Source organism: Danio aesculapii, chromosome 12, assembly GCF_903798145.1.
Source record: "Danio aesculapii chromosome 12, fDanAes4.1, whole genome shotgun sequence".
In the NCBI taxonomy this organism is placed as follows: domain Eukaryota; kingdom Metazoa; phylum Chordata; class Actinopteri; order Cypriniformes; family Danionidae; genus Danio; species Danio aesculapii.
The window spans coordinates 36,127,579-36,139,601 of record NC_079446.1 but is presented as its reverse complement, the minus strand read 5'-3'; the positions used below and the strand labels follow the sequence as shown (position 1 = coordinate 36,139,601).

Here is a 12,023-nt window from a genome sequence, read left to right as displayed (position 1 = left end):
CCTTCCTAGAATTTAGGAGACCACACCCATAATGCATTGGTGAACACCAGTGACTTTTGCACTCTTGCAGAACACAGGCCTTTCATTTCAGTAGTGAAGCCCATAGAAAGTGGTAAGGACATTTGGGAGGAGAAGACGGCTGTAATGTATGTGGGCAATTCTGCAACTTCGATTATACAGTTTCATGTAGCAGGAAACTGTTCCTAGACCAGCACAGAAAGCCTACTTTCATCCTGAAGCGAGTGAGTGGGTGTGAGGAGACAAAGTGTCTTGACGGCTGTGATCCCAGCATCCACCCCGGCTCCAGCGGCCTAGCGTCTTTCCAGACCTGTAATTCCGTTGGTCTTTTCCAGCGGTCTCGACTTGTTTTGTTTTTTTCAGCCCGGGGCTCGAGCTGTGGCCTGGTGCCCTGTTTATCTTGTGAGAGCACTCATTTAGTAATTTCACACCCATAAACGTCTTCCTTAACCTCATCCCTCTCACCCACGTTAATTAACTTTTATCAGTTTAGGAAATGAAACCGCGCTCGCCTTCACCTCGCTTTTTAATTGGTGGTGTTGGTTGTTTTAGAGGACACGAGGGCAGGGGCTTTGTCAGGGGAGACACACAGGAAACCACAGCGGTATGCGATGAAACTAACAACACAATGTGTTCATCTGCACTGAATTCAGTTGTTGTTAATCTGTTGTACAGTCTTACGTCTTAAGCGCAAATTGTTTAATAGAGCGATTTGATGGCTGTGTATGTACTGCATCGCACAAACGGCGAATCGTCTCCGGTGAGCTGCCTTATCTTTAAATTGTATTATGGCGTAAGTTTATTAAAGCCGTGCCTCTGTAGCATATAGGTTAATCAAGCTTATTGGAGCGTTGCAAATTTGCTTTGTTTCCTTCAGTGTTGAGGAAAACAAAAGACAGACGATGTGTGTGGAAACGTAATGACCGTCCGCGTGCTTTGTGTGTTCCGTGCATGTGTAATGGATTTGATTTAACCCTTGTTGGCTTGCATGTATAAAGTCTTTCTCATTTTCCTTCAGGGATGAATAAAGTTGCAGCTCTTTGATGCGCTTCGATCCTGGGCTTCCTCATTATCATTCCATCACCCTCTCCCTGTGTGTTTGGGTGATGTGGGTCAGTGGTTTTTAACATGGTTTTTCTTCAGGACCATGCTTTTATATTTGGACATTGAGTTGATTTGAAACATCTATTGTTTTTTTCTGTACTTACTGTGGTTTGGTGCAGTGTTTTATTTGCGTTTAGTGTTATTTTGGGTCAGGACAGACAGACAGGCAGACAGGAGTAACTTTAGGAGTCCTGTGGTAATGATTACATGAATGAGAGTGAATTAAGCCCAGTTTCTTACTCTGCTTTGTAGGTCTTGTCACAAAATTGTGTGTGTGTGAGAGAGAGAGGTTACAGCTCAGAGATCACAGGGACTTCATTATGGGAACTCTGTCTTATACTTAGCATACCTTCTACACACTTTTTTTTTAATCCTACTTCCTGTCTTTCTGTATTGCTTGTACTCTCATTATTAACGTTTTGCTGCCTAACATTTGTCCTGTATTTATATAGGAATTATCCAAACTAGCCCAACAAGCACACAACATCATAAAACGTTAATATTATACTGTAAAAAAATCTGTAATTTTACAGTTTATTATTAACGGCCGTTAAATTATAGTAATTTACTGTAAAATAACAGCGGTTGAATTACAGAAATTTACCAGAAGTTTAATTTTAAGGAAATTTCTGTAATTTAACGGCCGTTATTTTACGGGGGTTTTTTTGCACCCTATAATAAACTATAAAATTACAGATTTTTTTTTTACAGCGTAGGTTAGATTTATGTCATGACGTCAGGTGACCAAAATTTCTAGCCAGCGTCTAAGGACAACGCTATTTTGACGGCCAATAACAATGTCAAATGACATTGATATTTGGTTTATTTTAAGTTTGTTGGAAAGTGACCAAAATTCAACATCTGACAGATGTCAAAGTGGTAACATCCACACAACGTCAAGGTGTAACATGATTAGACGTTGATATTTGTTGGATTTTAGGTTGGACATTGACGTCGGCCTGACGTTGAGTTCTGACGTCAACCCGATTTTCATTTCCAAACAAAATCCAACGTCCCCAAGACATCATGCTGACGTCTTGTGCCTGCAAGGAGGGCTGCACTATATATACCGTTTCAGCATCAATATCTTATGTGATCATTCGCAATAGTCACATTGCAGGATACGCAATGTTGAGTTTGTAATAGTTTATCATTTGCATGTGTTTTTGAGGTCTATGACTGTTTGAGGTTTTTTAAAGCATCCAGGCATAAGATATTGTCTCATTGAATTATTTTTATTTTTATTCAATTACTGGACGTGAATACAGTTAGACTCGGAAAACAATACAACAACTGTTTATTTCTTATTTACTGTTTATTGCTTTGTTCTATTTATCTTTATATGCTTGTAGATTGGTTATTAGATTTTATGCAAATGCACTTCCCTACTGAATCATCCCAATCAATTTAAAATGCTAAACTCTTTCCGAATAGAGATATTCAAGTCAGCTGGTGAAATTATATTCATATTGCAATATATAATTGAAGAATAATAAAATATTGCCAAGTTTATTTTTTCCAATATCATGCAGCCGTAATCAAAACTATTATTTTAGGCAGAATTTGATATCTTTATCAAATCTTCATCTGTTGTATTTTAGAATGGCTGTATTTTAACAATAGAGGTTCATATTGTAATTTTTAATAATTCAATTAATTTTGTCATTTTGAAGATGTTAACCATTTTTTTATTGTATTTTTTCCAGGCAGTGGACTGATAGGAAACTCGTCTGCCTCATTCATGGGGACGTTTCTGGCAAGCAGTCTGGGATCTCCTCCGTCCCACCCCAGCGGACCCCCATCATCCCCTTCTTCTCCACCCTATCGCTCTGGACCTCACTCTACAGCCCCCTCACAGATTTGGTTCCCCCACTCACATGAAGGTGAGATATCATCATCTATCTGTCTTTTTTTTCTTTTGGTTTATCTATCTATCTCTTTTGCTGTGCGTCATTTTGTTTTTCTATTTATCATTCTTTCTGTCTCCCTATCTATTCTGTCTGGAGTTTGTATTCTTCATATGTGAACATTAAATCCTCCCTACTTATATTTGCCTGGTCATCTTAGTTATTTTGACATTGACAAGCACTGCAGACCAGGGTTATGCTTTTTATGGAACAGAATTGTATGTTAAGACAAAGAAGCAAATTTGTACCATTGCAGTTTCTACCTTTAAGGAAACCAAAATGTACCTTTGATTTTTAAAACCTGCAGATACAATATTGTACTTTCATCAAAGGCCATTTGTAATTATTATTCTAATTATTAAATGAATTACTGGTCATTATGGTTATTCTGTTATTCCATCTGTAATCCGTGTCTGTATGTCCTGCAATCTTTCAGGCTATTGTTCCATTTATCAGTCATTCTATCTACACTGTAAAACCCAATAAGTTAAGGTAACTCAAATCATTTGAGGAAAATGATTGCAACATTGGGTGGTGCAGTGGTAGCACGTTTGACTCACAGCAAGAAGGTCGCTGATTCAAGCCTCAGCTGGATCAGTTGGCATTTCCGTGTGGAGTTTGCATGTTCTGCCCATGTTGGCGTGGGTTTACTCCGGGTGCTCCGGTTTCCCCCTCAAGTCCAAAGACATGCGGTACAGGTGAATTGGGTAGGCTAAATTGGCTATAGTGTATGAGTGTGTATGCATGTTTCCCCGTGATGGGTTGCAGCTAGAAGGGCATCCGCTGCGTAAAACATATGCTGGATAAGTTGGAGGTTCATTCCGCTGTGGCGACCTCAGGTTAATAAAGGGACTAAGCCGAAAAGGAAATGAACAAATGAATGAATGAGTACTGTGAACTTAATCCATTTGAGTAAACGAAGCAATTTGAGCAAAGTAAAACCTGATAAATGAAGAGAACTCAAACCAACTGAGTACTGTAAAACCCAATAAGTTAAGGCAACTCAAACCGTATACTACAAACCATTTGAGTAAAAAAACTAATCCATATGAGTACTGTGAACTTACTCTATTTAAGTTGAAGTAATGAGGTATTTAATTAACTCATTACCTTCAACACTGAGGTCAAAACTCTTTTCAAATGTGTAGAATTAACTTTCAGTCAATTTTGAGTTAACGACACTCATTTCATGTGATAAAGTTGACTGTTGGGTTTTACAGTGTATGGTTCTATCTATTCTTCTGTCTTTCTAGGTATTGTTCTATCTGTCTTTCTAAGCATTCTATTAGTCCTTTTTATCTATCGTTATATCTGTCATACCATTCTGCATTTCTGTCTCTCTATTGTTCTGTTTATCATTCATAAACTAATACTTTCTAATGCACCAACAAGCACTCACTTGTATACCTCCAGCGTGCTGTTCTATATTAGTTCACCAGTGTCTTCATTTCTAATTCCTATACACAAGTTTAAATGTGTCCTATGTGCACTCGGTGTGCTTATATTTGAATATAGAATGCCCATAATGTGCAATATGTTCTTTTAAATGTTTATAGATTTGTATATAAATGTTTACGCCTTGAGTGTGTGTGTGTGAGTGTAGTGTCTATTTATGTTAGCATGCACATGCTTGTTCTTTTTAAATAGCATGCACAGCTGAGCACTTGCTATTGGTATTTTCACAGATCCGCGTACAACCGCGTACAAGTGTATGTGTGTGTGTGTGTGTGTATCAGTGCGGGTTAACTGCTCTGTATCTGCGGAGCTCTTGGCAGCTGGCAGAATGGAACAGTAATTGTGGTTGGCAGCGAACACAGTGGTGTTACTGCTGGCACCCAGCGCTACTGTAACTGAATGACTGAACAAATCTGCGCGTGCGAGACAGAACGAGAGAGTTAGAGGGAGAGAGAGAGAGAGGGGGAAAAAAATCAAGCGCCGACCTATCGCTTATTCTGCAGCGCACGGAGCTTTATATAAACCATCAATAACTCTACAATAATAATCATCCTAGCTGTAATGATGATGCTTCTGATTATCACCATAAAAATAATAATAATAGAACTAATAACAATAATATTAATAACAGAATGTGTCTATAATGATGCAAACGGCCCCATCGTGATGATAAGAGCTCATTATCCGAATCAGTCTTTAATTGTGCTTAGCCCCTCAAAGCTGCTGATTGGATGGCTCCGTTTCCCCCCAGCCGCATCCCTGCGCTCCCTCCTTCATTTGCATAAAAAGCATGTCATCAAAACGAACCATGCAATTACCCCGGCCCCGTTCCCCTGGAGACGGTCCAGCTACCGATGATGTGACGCCCCACCTGACCCATTAGGCCAGGGGGGTGAAAGGCGGAGGACAGGAGAGAAAAGCGTTCGTTGATTGGATCTCCTGTGCGGTCCTGGAAATTGTTAATTAATATTCATTAACTTTATGAGGATGCTGCTGTAATGTCTGTCGGCAATTTAGTAAATTACCTTAAAAGCAAAACGAAAAGGGGGCAAGGAAATGAGCATCATTGTGATGGGGTTTTATAGGGAAGTAGGGATGGTCGACTGTTAGATGTTCACTGTTTTTTGGGGGCTGATATGGGGGTTTCCTCAGTCAGACCCAGGGGTCTTGTGACCCTTACGGTTAAACCTAACAGCAACGGTCTACTTCCTGCTCAGACAACCGACACTCACATAGGGGGGTGTGCATCTGTGTGGGTACGTGAATGCGGTTTTAACTGAGAGATGCCGATGGTTAGAAGCATCACCACAGGGAGGTGCTGGCTTCCGGACCCTGTCAGTGTGTGTGTATGTGTGTGTGTGTGTGTCTTCTCTGCTTTTTGGCCCCTTGGCTCCTCTTTTGGCTATGAACAGTTTGTGGTCGGGCACCACTTTTCAGTGCCTCCTTTATCTCTCCCGGTCAGGTGTGCGTGTGTTTTAGAGAATGTGTGTGTTTATAGTCATATCACAGAAATAAGCCAGTGATGAGACATGCTGGCTCAACCTAACTGATAACCAGATAACTGAACGCCCAACTGCCTTAAGGCAGACAGATCAGCAAAAGGTATGTGTGTTTTACAAACAGAAAACATAAGATATGGACTGGACTCAAGCAGTTACGCTCAAATTATTCAAAACATGTTTTCTTTTTTCTCCCGTTGAGAGTTGTTTATTAGATACCAGATAACGCTGCTCTTTTCTATGCAACTGACACTAAGATCAAGCTCCAAAATGAGCATGTGCTATAAAATATGATCAATTAAAATCAGTCAATCAGTCTTTATTAATTTCCTGAAGGCAATATGGTTGCAGCATACAAGCATGTCACACATAATACACAAAAACACATACAAATCTACTCTTAAATTAAACTTTAAAGCTGAGGGATGAATAAAAGTTTGAACCGATTTGTTTTACTAATAGGAGTCCTGTAACGAAAACCAAAAGAGGAAGATAAAACTCATGGTGAATAGGATGGGGATCATCTGATAGAATACTCTGAGCTTTACTCAATACTTGTCTATGGTATAACTGAGCCATACTCATCTGTTTTCTCCCTGTTATTTTTCTCCAAACAACTCCTATTTTTCACACTTAAAGAATTAGAAAACCAACAAAGCAAGAAAAAGGAAAAGTGACTGAATGTTTGAACTGTAAAACATGCACATGAGGAATTTATCAACAATAAATGATCTTAATTTCTGTAGGCAGTACAATCTTTGCTGACCCTTCTTACACAAAATATTAGTATTAACAGAAAAGCACAATTTATGTTCTAAAACAGTACCCAAATACTTGTATTGATCAACACTCTACACCCACTCCATTAATATTTGTTTGCTTACCCTTAAATTGAAGTCATTTACAAATATTTCTTTATGTATTGCAATGCATATGCGTGTAAGACTAAATATTAAAAACATTCAATATTCAGGGCCTGTGCTTGTTCTGTCTAGGTTCTTTATTTTTTAGTTGCTTTAAATGTTATGATATTTTAGTTAAAAAAAAAAACTAAACAGCCAATGTATAAATGTGTCTCAAATGCAATAAAATGCATCAAAACAATGTACGTGTAATGAAGTTTTACATTTTGGTTTATTTTCTGTGGAATACTGGAACATAATTTCATAATTTAACATTTGATTTTCATTAAAGCTATTTAAAACTGCATTTAATTTGCTTACTGTGTACATAACATAATGTTTTAAGTGTAATTTCATGCAGACATCAGAATGGGACGTCTCATCTTTAGGCCTGTCACAAAAATCTATATATTTACTTATCGTGCAATACTTGGAGAATACCTCAATCATTTTTGCCATTGCAATATATTCAATAATACAAATTCACAAAGCCATTTTACAATGGCATATACCTCACTGGTGTCAAAGTTTATAATTGTGCATTTATTTAACAGGACGTTTAATAGTATATATAACAGGGCATTTACCTTTTTAACGTCAAATTATAGTATCTAAATAGCCTTAAGAATGATTGGTATTTTAAAGTGTTTATGGCTATTTGCATTATTTTGCTGTTATATAATAATTATAGGTGGTTCATTCTGCTGTGGTGACACATGATGAATAATGGGACTAAGCCAAAAAGAAAATGAATGAATAATCATTATATAATCAGTGGCATAAAATGATCTCAAAATTTATTGCTTATCGCAACAATTTCTGTGACAATATATCACACAGCAAAATGTCCTTATTGTGATAGGTCCACTCATCTTTAACCCATGAACAATTAGATCATGCCAGTTTTTTTAAGTTTCGTGATTGAATCATTGAGTTAGTGAGTTGAATTTGAGAGTCATATCAGGTTTCACAAAACAGCTTTTTAGATTTGGATCTTTTGATTGAATCATGTTATCCAGTTTCCCGGTATGAATATGTTCACGAATCAAACTGGATTTGTGAAAATGGAAAAGTTAGTTAAAAGATCAAGTCTCATGTGCAAACCTGTCTTTCATGAACTTTCAAAGATGAAAGTTGTATTCATTTTCAGTCAACAATGACTTGAAGTTTGGATTTATTAACAGTTGAAGTCGGATTTATTAGCCCCTCTGTGTATTTATTTCCCCAATTTCTGTTTAACGGAGATACGTTTTTTTCAACACATTTCTAAACATAAGAGTTTGAATTGCTCATTTCTAATAACTGATTTATTTTATCTTTGCCATGATGGCAGTAAATAATATTTTACTAGATATTTTTCAAGGCACTTCTATACAGCTTAAAGGGCAATTTAAAGGCTTAACTAGGTTAATTAGGTTAACTAGGCAGGTTAGAGTAATTAGGCAAATCACTGTAAAATAATGGTTTGTTCTGTAGACTATCGGGAAAATATAGCTTAAAGGGGCTAATAATTTTGACTTAAAATGGTTTATTTTAAAATTAAAACTGCTTTAATTTTAGCTGAAATAAAACAAATAAGACTTTCTCCAGAAGAAAGAATATTATGCTAAATACTGTAAAAATGTCCTCGCTCTGTTAAAGATCATTTGGGAAATATTTAAAATAGAAAAAAGAAAATGTAAAGGGGGACTAATAATTCTCACTTCAACTGTACATATTATATGCAGTAGCTTGTGTGTCATTTCATTTCCCTTTATTGGGTGTCTTTTTTAACTTGACCCTTCTACTGTAAAAAATGCTGGGTTCCACACAATCAATTTGTGTTGGGGCAACATGAAGGAATTAAGTTAACTTGTTAACATAAAACAATGAAGTTGTTCCTACAAAAAACTCAGGAATTATGTTGTTTCAGCTCATTTTAAATAAGTATTTTAAACAAACAGCAAGAAAATAGACAGAAAAAGACAAATCAAACAGATTTGTAACAATGTGGCAATAAGGTAAAGTAAAACTTTATTGTCCCAGTGGGGAAATTTGTCTTGAGCTCTTGCCCTCAGCTACAGTCATCACATACAAAAAAAAAATACAAACATACAACAAACCAGATAAGTATATAAATAAATAAATCTATACCCCCTTCCCCAAAAAGTAGCATACCCACTTCCATATATGCAGTACATATAAGTAAATAAAAACAGAGATACTCCCAGTCTAAACCACCACTATTTAATAGCTTAACGCTCACCGGATAAAAAAAGTTTTTATATCTGTTTAATCTACAGCAAGGAACTCTAAACCTTTTCACTGAAGGTAACAACTCGTACTCATTATGTAAAACATGTGATAAGTAACCTGTGCAATGAGACTAGCATACTTGTTATTAAAATTTTAATAGAGCTACTTTTTGTGTTTATTTTTTGATTAGCATTTTCCTTTAAAGCTAAAGTGAATCTCTCTCTGCTTACACTTCATATCAAGTTAAAAGCAACCCAGACACCTGTTTATCCCATCTGTGTGAACCCTCTGAGGAACATCAGGTTGTGATTGTGCCTGACCAGAGGATGCTAGTGTTTATTCTATCCTCCTTTCACACACACACTCACACAAACGCACACACATTTGTGCCCTCTAAATCCTCTAAACAAGTGTTGTGTGAGGCATTAACCGCACAGCTGAGTGCTTCGCTGGGTGTTAATGTAAAACGCCTGGAGCAGGTAGAAGTGAAGTCAGAACAGCAAAAGCTCTAAGAGTTTATACTTTGAGTGTGCGTAAGGTTTGTGTGTGAGCGAGAGAAAAGGAGAGCGAGGGAATTGGCTCAAAGCAACAGAGAGGGGATCACCTTTGAAGTCCCAGCTGGTGGAGGAAGCCAGGCTTGGCTTGGCACGTTGCATGCAGTGACTGTGTGTGTGTGTGTGTGTGTGTGTGTGTGTGTGTGTGTGTGTTTAGCCTGGGAAAAGACATGGAGACAGTTTGTATATTTCATAATAAATGAGAGTGTAAGAGGAAAATAATTGGTTACAGTAGCTCATGTACACCCGCTCAAATATATGTTCTCCCCCCCTCACACACACACATACACACACACACGCTCTCATACACTCTGTCCAAATGATTGTTTTTAAGGACTGAATCCAGGAAGCCCCAATCGGCAAGCTGCCAGCTGGCCAAACTCCAGTGTCGGGCGCTCAGCCAACACACAGATCTGCCACCCGAGACGCTCTCTCTCTTTCTCTTTTTCATACACATACTCTCTTTCTCCCCGTCTCATTGTCCATCTTTCTTTTATCTCTCACTCATTCAATACCTGAGTTCTTTCTCCTTGATGTGCTGAGCCACTCTTCCTCTACATTAAGGCCTTTTTTGTTCGCCCCTCTATGATTTTCACCTCCGTCCCTTTTAAAACGTTCCTTTAGTCCATTATTTGTTGCTTTTGAGCTTCTAACACCTTCTGTTACTATTGATTATCAATAGCTCATCATCTCTCATTACCTCTTTACTATTTATTTTGGCTGCATATTTATGTTTTTATATAAAACATTTCTGATTTAAAATTTTGCACCGAATTTATTCACTTTTACCATCACTCTTTGTTTTAAAGTGTGATGACTGAATTTTAGCTAAAGGACTTTAGCAAATTTACTGGTAAAATCAAAAGGATGTGATTTATACACGCACTCATGAGAGCCTCATTTCTGTTCTATGAAACATGAAATGAATGCTTATAACCAATAATCAGCATAATGCAGAAAGAAATGTTTTGTACTGTAACGTCAATGCCATATGCAACGAAAAGAGAGTAATTCAAACTATTGTATCTATAGACAGATCTATATAGTCTGCTTGTTAAGTGTGACGCCATGCGAAGTGGCTTCCATGTCCAATCGCCATATAAAAACTGTATAGGGAGACTCATCAATTGGTAATAATAAACAAAAGTGATTCACAAAGTCATGTATTACTTTCGAAAATCATGATCGCAATATATATATAACCATGCCTATAATCAGATGACCAGAAAGGGATAAATTTTTTATAAATTGTTAAAATATTTGTATTTGTGATGCAGTAAATCCAGAGACTGTTGTGTACACCATGATTTTATCTAAAATTCACTTTAAAGGGTGATAGGACTATATAGTGGTTATAAACGAATATTTTCTCAATTCAAATGAGTAACGGCTTAACAGTTTTTCATATATCATAAATTAAGAAGCGGGTAGTGTCAGCTATCATAAAGTGTGATTGTAATTATTTAAAAAAAATACTATAGTAAATATTCATCTAATTGTTTCTCATAGCAGTTTTGATGGCATTGAAATAGGGCTCCACAATAAATCGTTCCAGCATCGATATCGCAATGTGTGCATTCGCAATAGTCACATCACAGATCTGCAGTATTGAGTCGGGATTATAGTTGATCAGCAATGAAGACTGGACAGTGTTACTTTACATCTTACATTACATTTAATTCTTCAGTTACTGTACCTGAATATGTGCAGCATAGTGACATAGTGGTTAGCACTGTTGCCTCACAGCAAGAAAGTCGCTGGTTCGAGTCCCGGGTGAACCAGTTGGCATTTCTGTGAGGAGTTTTCTTGTTCTCCTTCTGTTCGCGTGGGTTTCCACCAGATGCTCTGGTTTCCCCCACAGTCCAAAGGCTATAGGTGAATTGAATAAACTAAATTGGCAGTAGTGAATGAGTGTATGGGTGTTTCCAAGTACTGGGCTGCAGCTGGAAGGGCTTCTGCTGCATAAAAACATATGCTGGAATGACCTCTGATAAATAAGGGACTAAACTGAAGGAAAATGAATGAATGGATGGATGGATGGATGGATGAATGGATGAATGAATGTATCTGAATATATGACTAATGTTTGACTCTCCAGAAAACCATAATGCACTGTTTGTTTCACTTTTATCTTATTTATTTATCTTATTTATACTTCATTACAAAATTATCCTAATCACTCTAAATTGAATGATTTCATTCCAAATAGAGCGTTTCAAATCATCTGATGAAATTATATTCATATCGCAATATACCATAACCGGCCACTTTATTAGGTACACCTTACTAGTACTAGGCTGGACCCCCTTTTGCCTTCAGAACTGTCTTAATCCTTTGTGGCATAGATTC

The 12,023-nt window shown here is 37.2% G+C and overlaps 1 protein-coding gene across 1 annotated transcript in view; it reads left to right on the top strand.

The window, feature by feature from the left end:
• The window catches only part of bahcc1b (BAH domain and coiled-coil containing 1b), a 152,476-nt gene that overhangs the window by 73,771 nt on the left and 66,682 nt on the right, over window positions 1–12,023 (top strand). The window contains exon 3 of the mRNA XM_056470163.1: window positions 2,829–3,005. Within this exon, the coding sequence (XP_056326138.1) occupies window positions 2,829–3,005 (177 nt within the window). The remainder of the gene's footprint in view (window positions 1–2,828; window positions 3,006–12,023) is intronic.